Consider the following 16,690-nt stretch of genomic DNA (forward strand, 5'->3'; position numbering starts at 1 on the left):
CCATCTCTAGGAGTTTATTTGTTGTTCTTTATGTTATTATTGTTAATTCAAGCTACTCAATGTTTTGAGAAAAAATGTAATTTAAAAAGGGTTAACTACACTAATGACCTTCAAAGGATATTACACTATTTTAGTCCTAATTTTTAGTTGTTCCATTTATGCTCTCAAAGTATGTGATTTGTTAAATTTTAATCCCTACAATAATGTCATTCAAAATCAATAACAAAAGAAGCATTTTTAAAAAATTACATGAAACTCAACAAAATCAAAATAACAAATAACGAGGACGTGGTGGAATTAATCAAAAGCCAACTTTTTGGAATTAACGAGGACTTGGTGGAATTAATAAAAATTAAAGCTAGCTTTTTGAGAAGTCCGTGAAAAGTTAGAGATTTTTAGTTTTTTAATTTTTTTTGAAAAAATTTACAAAAAAAATACCGGAGTGATGTGATCTAAAAAAGTCAAAAAGTTGGCTTTTAACCAACTTGTCAAATATGCATATTTTTCATAAAAATTAAAGCAAAATCATAAATTCATAATCAAAACCAAATCAATTAAAATTATAATAACTAAAATGACATAAAGACCAAAGTACAGAGATTATTGTCACAATTTGCCCTTCTTGTAATTAAAATTCTAAGCGTTAATATTGGAAGCACTTTTGGATAATGATTTTTTTCGTTGAACTGTGAATATGAAGTTTTTATTTATTAATCCCTCAGAAAATGAGGTTTGTTTGTTTATTTATTTATTTATCATTACTCAAAGAATAAAATTCTTTTTTGAGCCTCTTGATAAAGAAGATTTTTCTCAATTTTTACAATTGAAGACCTTTGGACAGAGATTATTTGGCTGGGACTTGATAAAAAAATGAATTTCTTAGGGCTTGTTTCACTTTCAAATCAATTTTTGAGAGCTCAAAACAAAAATTTGTTCGATTTTATAATTTTTTCAAAATTGTTTTGAATCAATTTTTCTATTTCCTCTCTCCTTCTCTCACATCATACATATCAATTAATTATTTTCTCTCTCTCTCTCTCTCTCTCTCTCTCTCTCTCTCTCTATCTCTCATATCCTATACATCAATCAATCACTTTTTTTCTTGCACACATTTATTCATCTACAAAAAAAAAACAGCAATGATTCAAACCACTAATTTTGGTGCTCTAATAGAGCACTAATGACATAGCAATGAAAAAAATAAAAATAAAAACAAACCAAGACCAAAACATCACATCACTGTGGATGGAGCCCACTGCCAACTCATTAGAGCTACCTTTAAAGCTCAAAAATTAGAGCTCCAAAGCATTTTTCAAAAAAATTTCAAATCATCTCAAATTATAGAACTCTAACTACAAAACTATTTTTAATATATATAACCAAATAAAATTTTAAATTTTGAAAACTTTTTAAAAAAAAATTATTTTTGAAAATTGATTTCAAAATCAAATCAAGCGGATCCTTTTGGTCTTGTGGGTAAGGGAAGTATTTTTTTGTTGGATCTTTAAAAAATGACATTTTTTTATAATTTTTTAATTATTAGACTTTTGGACGAAGAAAATTTTGGAGACTCATCCAAGATGGGAACTAAAGCCATTGTTTGAATGGCCTAAGACATGAGTCGGCCGGATGCTTGACTATGATGACCGGACCGATCAGTTGTAGGCCAATCAGTTTCTCTATGTCGTACGAAAGTATATCAATATGAAAGGACCATAAAGAAGAGAATAAATTACTTGCTTACACTTTGGTTTATAAAAAAAATAAGGATAGAACAAACTACTTGCTTCCAGTCTGATTTAGAGAAAGGGAGAACATATTACTTGCTAGTTCATTACATTCATATGTACAAACGAAGTGCATAAAAATAAAAATAAAAATAAAAATAAAAAAGTATACAATTTAATAGATTGGAAATAAAACAAAACAGAATTTAACTAGCCATGGTGTTTAAATTTGAATTTGGGGTGATTTGTGTGCTTTATGCATAGGGTCACCGTTGTGCGGTCAGTGGAGTCTATTATGGGTCATATTTCAATAATCCGAATTATTCATATTTTAGAGCCTATCAAATAGAATATATCTATAAAAAATCAAATTGATCAGACTTTGATGATTGTTCGTTTAATTGCATTTGTATTTTAAAAAATGAATGGTGAGTGTAATTTTTTTTTTATAGAAAACTGAATACAAATGTACTTAGATAAAAGGGCTACTGATATCCGATTAATTTAAATTTTTTGAAGTATGTTCTACTCGATACACCCTAAAATTGAATGATTTGAATTATCAAAATAAGGCCCGTAGTGAGCGTAATTAACTGCACAAAAATGACTATTATGCTTTATGCACAGCAACTACCCATCTTCCTTAAAAATTGGCAACGTTTGTCCTTCTGTTATCGTGGGAACGGACTTCAATCTAGGCCATCCTTTGATCTGAACGACGAACAAAATGGAACTTCGATGAATAACCAAATAGTGCTAATTCATCTTATATTGCACATGCCGAGAAACACACACCTCTCGATTTTTTATCGGAGACATGGGTTCCGACGAAACCCACACCTTGCGATTTTTTATCGGAGCCGCCATTGAGGGAGTTCAAATGAGAGAGAGAGGATAGAGAATGAGAGAGTGGGTGTGAGTGAGATACATACTCATAAATGGGTGAGGAACTGTTTAAAAAAATATATATATTGTGAACCTTTCTCATTGCTAAAAATTGGAGAGGGATGTTAGATTAAATATTCCGCTAGAAAAACCACCTCACAAAATTAAAATATTATGTAATTGACATAGTATTTTAGTATATTTAATATTTATAATAAACTCAAACACATATAAGTTTGATATCATTTTTAAAACCTTTTTTTTAATGAAAAAATTGGAGAAAACTAAATACTAATTAATTTGGTGAAAAAATTAATTAAAACCACTTATCATTTTCGTATAATTTTACTTTTTTGGGGGTAAAAATGTTTTTTTGATTTCAAATTTGTCAAATTAATTTTAATTTTCAAAAAAAAATTTAAAAAATTAATTATAAAATTGAAACCAAATAATTAGACATGTTGCACATTTTAAAAATCTCTCTCTAACTTTTTTTTTTTTAGATGGCATGAAACTGCAGCCAAACAAAACAAATTATCTATAACCCACTGCATCTCTCTCTCTCTAACTTTTTTTTTTTTTAGATGGTTTGCTTCTGATTATTTCAATATAATGTGTTTGGCAACAAAACTCTTTGAACAATATTTATCTCTCCCTCTAACTTGGATTTTTGAATTGCTTTTTTCAGCTACTTCTAGCTTTATTTGCATGCATCTATATATACTAGGGATGTCAACCCACTTGATAGGTGTGTTTAAAATATAAATTTTAATCTTGAATTTTAAACATATTTTTAATATTATTTAAGTGGTGAAAGTATTCTTTATTATATTAATCAACAGTCATTGGTTCAAGTCTTGTGTCTTTTTGTGTAACTACATATTATTAAGTGAAGGCTGAACTTGGTGTCTAAGTCTTCTCCTCATGCCACATGGCATTTTTTTTTTATCCTAAAAACATACTATTATTAAGTGAAGACTGAAATTGGTGTCTAAGCCTTCTCTTCATGCCACGTGCATTTTTGTCTATCCTAAAAACAAAATGACAAGTGTAGCTCAAGCAGCTCAAGTGACAATGCACTGCTTCCAGACAGTGACAATGCAGCCAGGCCTAAGTCTACTTAGGTGTGATTCATTTTGTTAAATAAAATCTTTTCATTCTTTCTCTCTTTTCCTTCATGTCATGTGGTATTTTTTTCTATCCTAAAAACATACTATTGTTAAGTAAAGGCAGAACTTGGTGTCTAAGCCATCTCTTCATGTCACGAGGCATTTTTTTTCTATCTTAAAACAAAAATTACATGCAGTGTTGAAAAAGGTTTGAACCCAAGATTTTTTGTTTCAATAAGAAATCTCTCACCATTTGGGCAATGTACATATTATAATATTAATTTCTTTATTATTGATTTTTATTCTTATTTGAATTATACATGCAATGCGTGTGCCACCCGCTAAGCTATACATATGAAAACACAATATATATATATATATATATATATATATATATATATATATATATATATATATATATCTATGTGTGTGTGTGTTTAGATTCAGACTTTTTTTTATTTTTTTATTTTTGAAATACAGGATGTATACATATATGTATGTAATTTTTTAAAAACTATTTATGACATTTTTTGTTTGGCACCAAATTATATTATTTTTAAAATTTGAATCTATTAGAAAATAAGTTCATTAAAGGAAACAGATTAGTCGGATTGATTTGTCCAACTCACACTCTATTTAACCCAATCCATTTAAACACAACCAATAACTGGGTAAATTGGGGTGAATTATTTTATTACCTAACCCGTTTTAACCGGCCTATTTGTCACCTCTACAAATTACTAATGCAAGGGATTAGAGAAGAGTGGCAACTTCAACAATTTTGATGAATGAGATGACTTTATAAATTTAAGTTTTACAAATTTTAAAAACAAAAAACAACTTTTAAACTAAATAACCTTTATTGCGTTTGGTTCTAAAGTTTTAAAAGTAGTTTTTGATTTTTTTTTTTTAATTTTTTTTTGTGTTTTGTCAGTCTTAGTGAATTATATATATATATATATTAGTAATTTTTTTTAGATTCACTTAAAAAAATATATATATATATGTATATATTTTATTTTTTTTTTGTGAAACATGAACTGGATTTTTTTATTTTTTTATTTTATATTTAGTCAATTTTTTTATATAAAAAAAATCACAAATATTTTTACTTTTAAGTATAACTAAATTAAGTGAATCTAAAAAGAAAGAAAAAAAAAATCTGCTTAAAATGTTTGAAAAAATTCACCAAAAATGAGTAACATAAAAAACAATAAACTCAAAAATTATTTTTGAAAACTATTCACTAAAATAGAGTAAAAATTATGTGTCACAATGATACCGTTTCACCATTGACACGTGATGTTATCTACTAACAAACTTACATGTAGAGGGTGAACCTACTCACAATATAATTATATTGCGAAATATACATGAGAAGATAAATAACAAGATATTATTAGATAATGACACCAATAACATAATATTACTATCGTATTGAACATTTTTTTATTTTATTTACTGGGATCTTTTAATTTTTTAAAACAACCAAAATAGACAAAATAAAATATTACCAATACAAATAAATATATATATTTTTTAAGAGCCTTGGTTACATAGTGGCCTCGCTCTTCAGACATGCGGCATTGATTGAAAACATTGATTGAAGAAGCTGTTTAGACGGAAGGTGTTGACTATGTCAAATATATGAGACTGTGGTATAAGGAACCAAACCAAATTGAGGAGCTCGCCTCCTTCTCTAAGCTGTTGAAGATGGTAATTTTTTGGACCACTAATTGCAGCGTAGCATAACATCGCCAACCACACATTTTTCAATTTTTCCCATTTCACCTCCATATTATCTTCATCGATGAGGTCAGAAAATATTGCCTGAAGTAATACAGACGTCTCTTCAATTTTTTCCATTTTGCGTCCTTCTTCATCACGAGTAACTGCCAGCTCTGTGATTCTTCTCATATCCATGGGAAACATGCGTCTTCCTGTAACTTGTTCATTAATATACCTGGAAAACAATTTGACATCGTTCATGACAAGTATCAACTGACTATCGGATACAACAACAGGCAACAACCAACGGCAGGTGAGGAGTAGATACATCATGTAATTTGATAGAGTTTTGCATGTTTCCTTGTCATCATCATGTCCACGTGAGTTAGCACTATTTTCACTATTTTCGGAAGTGCATGCAACCGACTCTAAATCTGACTCTGACTTACTAGTATCATCATAACGGTGGCACAAATCTGTTATGATGTGCATGATAAAAACTAGCTCATGAAAAGGTGTAGAGCCAATAACCCCCTCAAGCCACCCAAAGTCAATAAGGTTGTCTGTAGCTGCGGCACTACAAATAAATTGAACAATCATGGGGTATAGCCTCGGATGGATACACACACTAGTCGTACGCATGTACCTATAGAACTTGTCTTGAATCCCCAACCTCCCAACTATTCTACTCCATTTTTTATGCTTGTCTTCCTTTTTCAATAGATCGATTTGCCCCATCTTTTTAGACCACTTCTTCTTTTCAAAAAACCAAGGAAATATCTGCCACAATCGGATTGCCCATTTGCCACTGCCGCACTTAATTAGCCAAATCATTGTCCAATCAGAGAATATTAACAAAATGACTGCATAAATCTCCAAAGCTAGAGCTCCGACCAATAGTACCCCTGTGATGGCAATATCAACCATGGAGTAGTGCTGCTTGTGCCACTTGGCGATAAGCCGGAAGAGTCCTACCAACACAGACACCGTACACATGAAGCTGATAGAGCGAAAAATGCACCCTCTCTTGCTAAATGTTATGGGTGCTTTTGTATATAATAAATCATACATGAGCCCCATTTCAACCTCCAATACATTCTCAAAATATGTATATACATCCAGATTTATCACATCCTGAAAATTTTTTGCATACCGCAGTTTGAAACTAGATCTACGAATGTCATAATTCTCTACATAATCTTTAAATTCCATCACCAGTTTGTGGGCCATAATTAAAACAATTTCACATCTTGTCTTTTTTGCTAGACCATCTGGGACTCTTAGATCATAAAAGGGTACAATGCTTTTTGATTCATCATAGCATGCTAACTTAAGAGCCCATGTCCTCTCCCCATACTTAATAATTCCAGCCACGAATGCCGGAATTAACATAAATGAAAACCAGAAATGCCTCCAAGACATAACAATGACATAAATTGCCACCGTAGCTTGAACACCCATGCCCAAAATATGCCTTATCCACAATTGATTATCATTCAAAGAATAAGCAGTTATGGTATCTGGGCCACCAAGATGCAATAAAAGCAAGGGTGCCCATAATGCCTGTAATGCATTATTGGGATTAGGAATATTATTTAGGGTACGGGAGAGCTTGCCAAGGGCAACAGTTGCCACCCAATCGGCCATTATGTAGGCCAACCAAACAATCACATTAATCCATTGTGACGATATATTCTTTCTCCGTTTACCAAAGACGAAAAGAATGATTTGTAAAGTAAGACTAAGTAGAACCAGCATCTGAACTTCCCACACATCCCATTGTATCTTCCACGATGCTGGAATCAGATTCATCACACCCTTCTCTTCTTTATTCACATGGAGAGAAAATTAAGTTACTATTAGTAAACATACGTGGATAAATTTAAATTGAGTATTGCTATTCAACTCAAAAAATTAGTCACTTTTGAAACTCATTCAAAGATGTGACACTCAATTACAATATCTAAGGTAATATTCTCTCTCATATATTCTCTAATCATCTACCAATTATCTCACTTACGTATCATTGAATCTAAAAAGTGGACTTGTATATCATTTTTCATATAAATTTTATATATATCACGTTAGCACATTATAATAGATAATGAATATTCAAAAAATTCCACAACACAACTCTTTTTTATTATTATATTATAACAATTCATGGTATCGATAGTACTACATAGTTAAAATCATTTGTATTTTTAAGCACAACACATTTATTTTTTTACGTGACAAAAAAATATGTACAGCACAGATATTTTTTGTTTTAATTTCTCTTTAGTTAACAAATGTGCTATAAATATTTTGATGCCTAAATGTTTTTTTTTAATTCTATAGATGCCACATGAATTGTTTAGTTGCAAAAATAAAAATAGAAAATTTTGAAATAAATATTTTTAAAACTTGAATTATACAAGACTAATTTCATATTTGGAATTTTTTTTTACAGATTTTTGAATTTCAAATTAGAGATGGCTAAATTTCTTTTTGAATTCCAAAATTATAGATGTGGTTAGATGGCCAATATTTCTATGCCATGTGCATTTCTTAAAATTTAAATATTTAAGAAATTTAGATTAATACTTTTGGAGCTCATAGAACATTTTCAGATGAAAAGTTTATTTTAATTAGGGGAAATTATAGTATAGTGAGATAGAGAAAAAAAAAATTATAAAAACATGTGAGGTGCAAGTGATTCTGTAATATGATACAAGTAAAATGCTCTTGTACCCCTTCATGTTTGTGTAAAAAAAACTTTTTTATCCCTTGGGATATAATTCCTCTTTCATTTTACTTAATATATAGGTGTATACCATATACATCTTATAATTAAAAAATAAATTTGCATAATTTCATACTTTCTGAGTTATAACTTAAAAAAAAAATGAGATAACTAAATACAACATAAGGTATAATTAAATAACTCATGAGTCATAATTAAAATAATTATTTTGTAATACCATAGAACCATATGGTATGATCCATAGAACCATATGGTGTGACAATCTAATAGCACATAACATAACATATCTCTTGTTTTTTGCAATACCAATTAAACAAGGGGACCCATTCCCCTACATATTTGAGGCTTTCAAACGAATATATTTATTAGCCTCCGTTTGGGAAGTGGGTTGGCTTTTTGGCTTTTTGGCTTTTTTGGCTATTTTAGCCTGGGCTAAAAAGCTTGGTTTGGGAAGGGCTTTTTGGCTTTTTGGCTTTTTTTTGTGAGAGAAGAGTGTAATGATTATGGGTTGGATGTGATGTTTTGTTTGTTGTGGCTAAAATAGCCTGTTTTGTCTTTTGTGGCTATTTTAGCCCCAACCCACTTGCCAAACATTTTTTTAGTTTTATATTTTTGAAATCATAAGTCATTTTAGGTCTTTGTTGCTTTATTAATAATATAAGGGGGCCTTCGGGTTTGATCTACAAACAAAAACAACAAAGCAGTCACAATTCTCTAGCCACATAGCAATTACTTAGCGTGAATCACATTCGTTTAGTTAATAAGGAACGTTAAAAGATGAAGTATTAGAAAACCCCAAACAATATGCCTTTTGGGAGGAGGAAAAAAAAATAATGAAAAAGAGTCCTTTTGGCAGAGAAAAAGATCTAACCTCTTTATATATATTTACATACAAGTTAATATAAATAAAAAAAAATTGTAGATAATGGACTTGTATGATAATATGAAGCACGTATGGTATACTTGCATGTGCTCTGTCATCCAAACCAAAACAAACAAGAATATACATATTCGTGTATATATATATATATATCATTTTTTGTTTTTTGAATTGTCTAGAGAGTAAGATTTGAGGCCATCCCTTCAAACATCCACTCATTAGGGTTTTGAAAATTAGGGAAAACAAACTAATTCGTTTTCAAAAGTAGGGAAAACAAAGGAAAATAGAGAAATTGAGCGAGAGAGAGAGGACCCATACCTGATCTCGGGGCTGTTTGAAGATAGGCGAACTGCTAGTGCCAAAAAAATGGTGATGGTGGTGCTGTTAGGTGCAAAAATAGAGAGCAACCATGTGAGTAAGAGGAGTAATGGAAAGCAAATACAAAGAGAGAGAGAGAGAGAGAGAGAGAGAGAGAGAGAGACATACATAACAAAGGAAGCCGTTAACTTCTCGAAGCACTGCTGATGCTTGCTTGAAGAAGCGACGCCGGCAACTGTGATGACGAAGGAGAAGTGACTTTGGTGACTGAAATTAAGCAAGAGAATCGACAATGAGGTGCGTGCCTATGAGGAGTGATGCGCGGGACTGGTGCGCAGTACATACAACATAAAGAGTTTTAAAAATTCACTCTAGTGATATTGGGCAATTTTCCCCTACAAAACTATTTGGTCAGTAATTTCCTTCAATTTAGTTACAGAACCATCAAAAGGATGTAGTTTTATAAATTGCGACCAAATTATTTTAGTCGCCAAAATTTTTTGTATTCCTGCTTTTTTTTTTTCCTCTTCGACTTTTGCTGACCAAATTTCAATTTTAGTTGGAGAAAATAATATTTTGGCAACTAAAAAATATTAGTCGGCAAAACTCCAAACTTTTGCCTAACAAATTTTTATTTAGTCGCCAAATGAAAAATTTTTACGACTAAATAAAAGTTAGTCGGCAAAATTGGTTTGGAAAAATGTAATTTCTTGTAGTGTAATGTCATAACTAAATAAAAAAATAGTATAACTTAGAGCGCATATAGTACACTATTTTTAAGAGTGTGTATATTAGAATTTCTTATAGTTATAAATCGATAGATTATTCAATTAGTAAAATAGATAGGAGGGGCCGACTAGCACGAGACAACCCTCTCTTAACATTAATTATGTGAGTATCTACCTATTGGAAAATCAAATACGAGGTCTTAAACTAGCTCACTAACGTTGGGAACCACAACAAGGGATCTACAAGTAACTCTCACAAGTAAGAAGTGTCATTTGAAGCTACCATATAAATTGTTTCTACATTATTTTGCAAAATATTCAAACCTCAAAAAACATTTCTCACAAACAACATTGTTAAGGCATTATGAATATAGAGATAAGGATAATGTAGGACAAATCAAAATTAACTTTATAGATGTTAGAATCTCACTTGGTGACTCCTGCAATGATATCAAATTCTTATTGTGGCTAACATGTAAACTGAAAAATAGAAGTAAGAAAATGCCAACTTGCCAACTAATTAAAAAGAAAAAATATAAATGTATATACATATTCTTAAAAGAAAAATGGAAAAACACTCTTTTGTACCTCTATATTGCCTGTGATGACTTGAAAAGCAAGATCAATGACGATATGGTACTCCATATTACCTCCCAATCCTTATATTTATATAGAAACAAAGTATGTCAAAGGACAAAAAAGAAGAGAATATATTACTTGCTTGCATTTTGATTTAGGAAAAAAAATGAGGAGAGAACAAATTACTTGCTTGGAATCTGATTTAGAGAAAAGGGAGTACAAATTACTTGTTCCGTACATTTAGATATACAAAAAGTGTATCAAAGGACAAAAAAGAAAATTAAAAATAAAGCAAGTTATTGGCTTGGAATCTAGTTTAGAAAACAAAAGCCAATTGAACCAGACATATGGCGTTTAAATTTTGACAACATTTGTCCTACACTTGACATTAAACAGAATTTAGTCCATTGACTAGAGCTCTTCCACTATACTAAGAGGTCAAGAGATTGATACCTCTACTTGTGTGAGGGTCCTATTCGCCTTGTAATCTTCTTGGGTATCTTTTTCCTTCTTTGGGAGTTTATTTGTAGTTCTCTATCTTATAATTGTTAATTCAAACTACTTAAATGTTTTGAGAAAAAATGTAATTTAAAAAGGGTTAACTACACTAATGATCTTCAAAGGGTACGTTGTACTATATTTTAGTCCCAATTTTTAATTGTTCCTCTTTTGTTCTCAAAGTATGTGATTTGTTACATTTTAATCCCTTACGTTAATGTCATTCAAAATCAATAACACAAAAGAAGTATTTTTTAAAAATTTCATGAAACTCAACAAAATCAAAATAACGAATAACAAAGACTTGATGGAATTAATCAAAAGCCAGCTTTTTGTAATTAACAAGGATTCGGTGGAATTAATCAAAAGCCAGTTTTTTGGGAAGTATGTTAAAAGTTAAATTTTTAATTTTTTTGGTTTTTTTTTTGAAAAAAATGTACAAAAAAGTACAGAGCTGGTGTAACTAAAAAAAGCAAAAAAGTCAAAAAGTTGGCTTTTAATCAACTTGCCAAATATGCATATTTTTCATAGAAATTAAAACAAAATCATAAATTCAAGACCAAAATCAAACCAATTGAAATTATAATAACCAAAATGACACAAAAACTAAAATACAGGAAGAACGGTCTCAATTTGACCTTCTTGTAATTAAAATTCTAAGCATTGATATTGAGAGCACTTTTGGATAATGATTTTTTTAGTTGAGCTTTGAATATGAAGTTTTTATTTATTGATCCTTCAGAAAATGAGGTTATTTATTTATTTATTATTATTATTATGTACCATTACTCAAAGAATAAAATTCTTTTTTGGGTCTCTTGATAAAGAAGATTTTTCTCAATTTTTACAATTGAAGACCTTTGGACAAAGATTATTTGGCTGGGATTTGATAAAAAAAAAATGAATTTCTTAGGACTTGTTTCACTTTCAAATCAATTTTTGAGAGTTCAAAACTAAAATTTGTTTGATTTTATAATTTTTTCAAAATTGTTTATAATCAATTTTTCTATCTCTTCTATCTTTCTCTCACATCCTACATATCAATTAATCATTTTCCTCTCTCTCTTTCTCTCACTCTCTCACTCTCATTCTCTCACATCCTACACATCAATCAATCATGTTTTCTGTTGCATCCATCTATTCATCTACAAAAAAAAAAATTACAAATCATCTCAAATTATAAAACTCCAACTACAAAACTATTTTTAAAATATAAAACCAAATAACTTTTTAAATTTTGAAAACTCTTTTAGAAAATTGATTTCAAAACCAAATTAAACAGATCCTTTCTTTTGGGTAAGGGAAGCATTTTTTTGTTGGATCTTTAAACCAAATTAAAAAATGACGAAGAAAATTTTGGAGACTCATCCAATATGGGGACTAAAGCCATTGTTTGAGTGGACTAGGACATGAGTCGGCCGAGTGCTTGACCGTGATGATCGGACGCCACCAGTTGTGGCCAATCATTTTCTATATGTAGTACCAAAGTATATCAATATAAAAGGACCAAAAAGAAGAGAATAAATTACTTGCTTACACTTTGGTTTATCAAAAAAAAAAAGGTACTTTTTCATAAGGAAAAGGATTGAGGCCTCGAATTTAAGGCCTCCAATGTGGCTCGAATTGGTTTTTTTTTTTTTTTTTTTTTTTTTTTAAATTGTGTTGGTTTGGTTGTTTTTATTATTATTATTTTTTATTTGTTGGGTTGTGTTAGTTTGATTGTTTTTATTTATTTATTTATTTATTTGTTGGGCTGTTGTAATTTTATTTTTATTTTTTTTGGTTATGTGTAGCGGTGGGTTTAGAGTTTAGGATTTAAGGTTTAGGTTTTTATTTTTTCCGAGTCTTTCTGATTTGAAATAAAAATATAGTAAGGACTTGTACAAAACTATATGGAATTAACAAATTTTAACAAGCAGTCTAACTGATCAGTCAATTTTATCACCCAATCAGTCTAACCCAACTCACTCATTTTATCAAACCACATAGGCTAAATTGTTGTTGTTGTTGTTGTTTTTTTTTTTTTTTTTTTGGGCTATGTTGGTTTGTTTTTTTGTTTTTTAATTTAATTTTATTTGTTGGGCTGTTGGTTTGATTTTTTTTTAGGGTTTAGGTTTTAGGATACAAATAAAAACCCTTCCAAAAAAAAAAAAAAACCAAAATCAAACCAACATAGCAAAAAAAAAAAAAAAAAACAACAACTATTCGAGGCAAATTCACGCCTCTCTTTTCAAGGCCTTTAGCACGGCTCTTCTCATAAATCTCTTTTCTTCTATTTATGTTCCATTTAATTCATATTATTTTCTTATATTTCAATAAGTCTCATGAGTGACATAGTTACCACAATACTCCTAATAATATTTACATTTACAGTGTGAATGTTTACACTATCAATGTGAATATTAACATGTTAATGTGAATTTTTACACTTTCAATGTGAACATTTACACATCAATGTGAATATTCACATTGTAAAATATGAATGTTCACATCACCAAATTGTTAACCGTTCAAAAAATATTTAGAAGGGTAGAAATATCTATAAAATACTTTAAATATGAGAATTAGGATTCGATAGATCAAATGTTCAAATAATAAGACTTATTAGAAAACAAGAATATCTTATAGACTAATTAGAATACAAACACTTGAAAAATGATTTTCTAATAAATCCCCCTTAAAAAAAATAAGGATAGAGCAAACTACTTGCTTGCAATCTGATTTAGAGAAAGGGAGAACAAATTACTTGCTAGTTCATTACATTCATATATACAAACAAAGTGCATAAAAATAAAAATAAAAAAATATACAATTTACTAGATTGGAAAGAAAACAAAACAGAATTTTACTAGCCATGGCGTTTAAATTTTAATTTGGGGTGATTGTTGTGCTTTATGCATAGGGTCACCGTTGTGCGGTTAATGGGGTTCATCATGGGCTCTATTTCAATAATTCAAATAGTTTATTTTTTAGGATATATGAAATAGAATATACTTGTAAAAAATCAAATTGATCGGATATTAATAACTTTTTCATCTAATTACATTTGTAATTTGAAAAATGAATGTGATTTTGTGTACAAAACTGAATACAAATGTACTTAGATGAAAGTGCTATCGATATTGATTAATTTAATTTTTTTTAAAATATATTCTATTCAATATACCTTAAAAATTGAATGATTTGAATTATCAAAATAAGGCCTGAAGTGAGTCCAATTAGTTGCACAACAGTGACTGTTGTGTCTTACGCATAGCAGCTACCCATCTTCCTTAAAATTTGGCAATATTTGTCCTTCCGTTAGCATTTAACAGAATTAATCTATTGGCTAGAGCTCTTAAACTGTACTAAGAGGTTAAAAATTTGACTCTGTCCACCTGTATGAGGGTCTGTATTACCTTTGTAGTCGTTTGAGGGTATCTCTCTCCTTCAGGAGTTTATTTGTATCTATGCTATAATTGTAACGCTCCACTTTTTATTACTTGAAGTCATTACCAAATTCATTAACTTAATTCAAATTCAGAGATAACATGCGGAAACAAACTCTTGAGTCCTATGAGTAGAAATAAATAACAATTCTCTCATCCGAATGCAAACTAAATACAACATGAGCATACTGAATAAAATGCCCGAAGGCTTACATCATTAAAGAATCAAAACAAGGGTGTAACCCTTTTACACATATGGCATTCCGCCAACACAAAAGAGGCCCCGTGGCCAACAAGTAAGAAGATCCACATCTCGTAACACATCCTGTTTAACACCTGAAAAAGATTCAACAACGTGAGATGAACATATAGTCCAGTAGGAATCTCTACATGATCCTCGACAATAACAGCTTACAGATAGCTATGATCATGAATGTTCAATCTCGTACTAGAATAATAATGTGGCATTTTATACAAAAGTATACATAAGTATAGGCTTTTCTCAAAACAGTCAATCCATTCAGCGTTATAAGCGATTCATCTTTCATTTCATTTCATTAACCCTTGTTCCCAAACTTTCACAACAATAATAACTTCTTAGGAAATCAATTTCTCTAAGCCCATTATCTTTCTTCCATTTTCCATACTTACAACGGATGTTCTCTTTTTCAAAACATACTTTCAATTACTCAATTTTCCTTTACACTTTCCCAAAATCTTACAATGGCATTTTGGTTTGTTTTCAATACATTCAAAACTATACATGCATGCCTTCAATAAAAGGAGATAACAAATCATCAACATGTATATAATCAACAAATGAGGCAACTCGGCCCTTCAAAACTGCAACCATTACAATCCATGATATACTCAGACAGACTGAGACAATGATAATAAAGCTCTACTCTACCGGCTAAGTCAGTTCTCCAAGCGCTAGCTGGAAGGTGGCGGTACCTTTGATTATAAGCGCAATCAGTTCTCCAGACGCTAACTGGAAGGTGGTGGTACCTTTGATTATAAGCGCAGTGTATAACACTAATAATTACAATACAGCAGAGCATACCCAACAAGTGTAATACATACACATGAACTATCAAGATACAAAAGCAACGTGTTAAAGTATATGAACACATAGGTGTGTGGAGTACATCCCCTATCTCCTCCCACACACTGGAGTACATCACTTATCTCCTCCCTAACAATTATACATATATAATGTATCTTAGCACTTCATTTGTAACAATGTTCAATCAATACAGGTGTAATGCATACACGACAATTCAACACAACCATGTCATCCTCCACCGATGTCCAAGGACAAAACCTCTAGATGCATGATTTTAGTACATCTATTATAAAGACTCAACTATCATGAGATCTTAAACCTAACAACAACACTAGTATGATAGGTGAGGGTTAAACCCCTAAATGTGTGTATTCAACACTCAAGATACAACACTTCAATTCTCATATTCATTTTCTAAAACTCACATGGAGTTAACATTACATTACCCATTTCCAAGATCGACTTCCAGGATTTTCCAATTTCAAAACCTCTTTTTCATTTCATAAAATCAATATCGTTCCTTTCATAATTTTCCAAATCAATTATGCAAACTAATTCATAACAGTGAATTAGGGCTTTTTCCCTCTTTCTCAATATTGACCCAAAGGGCTCAAATACCAACAACAAACAACAATAATTTCATTTGAGATCCAAAATACACAAGTATTGGCCCAAAGTACAAAACCCCTCTTTTAATTTATCAAATCAAATATAAATTAGGGTTTTTTCTTCTATCAACAATAATATACTAATTTACACCCCAATTAGTCCAAATCACCATCAATGATAACAAACCCGTTTTTAAGCAACCAACCCTAGGTTCACCATCATGATTTCAAACAAACCCAACATGGATATGATTTTCATGCAATACAAAACTATCACATGTCTATCTATAGACGAAGCATTGTAAAAGAACAAGGAAATCCCTACCTCAAACTCGGAGCTCAAATGGAGAAGATGAAGAATTTCGAGATGCTCCAAATCCCAAGATTTTC

The 16,690-nt window shown here is 30.5% G+C and overlaps 1 protein-coding gene across 3 annotated transcripts; it reads right to left on the reverse strand.

Annotated features, from left to right (window-relative positions):
• Positions 1-5,156: 5,156 nt before the first annotated feature.
• On the reverse strand, positions 5,157-10,797 carry LOC114293928 (uncharacterized). Of its 3 annotated transcripts, none has more exons than XM_082911226.1 (5): positions 10,710-10,797; positions 10,552-10,601; positions 9,562-9,660; positions 9,394-9,456; positions 5,157-7,272 (listed from the first exon to the last, which is right to left on the reverse strand). In XM_082911226.1, exon 5 carries the CDS (start codon positions 7,259-7,261, stop codon positions 5,294-5,296), a length of 1,968 nt encoding a protein of 655 aa, XP_082767352.1. In that variant the 5' UTR covers positions 7,262-7,272; positions 9,394-9,456; positions 9,562-9,660; positions 10,552-10,601; positions 10,710-10,797; the 3' UTR covers positions 5,157-5,293. The 3 variants fall into 3 exon arrangements, with proteins under 3 accessions (XP_082767352.1, XP_082767351.1, XP_082767350.1); XM_082911225.1 differs by having other exon boundaries at positions 5,157-7,275; XM_082911224.1 differs by lacking the exon at positions 10,552-10,601 and having other exon boundaries at positions 5,157-7,275; positions 10,710-10,759.
• Between the last annotated feature and the right edge of the window lie 5,893 nt (positions 10,798-16,690).

The sequence above is a fragment of the Camellia sinensis genome, unplaced genomic scaffold, assembly GCF_055761805.1.
Source record: "Camellia sinensis isolate YWXY unplaced genomic scaffold, ASM5576180v1 Unanchor10, whole genome shotgun sequence".
NCBI classification, from domain to species: domain Eukaryota; kingdom Viridiplantae; phylum Streptophyta; class Magnoliopsida; order Ericales; family Theaceae; genus Camellia; species Camellia sinensis.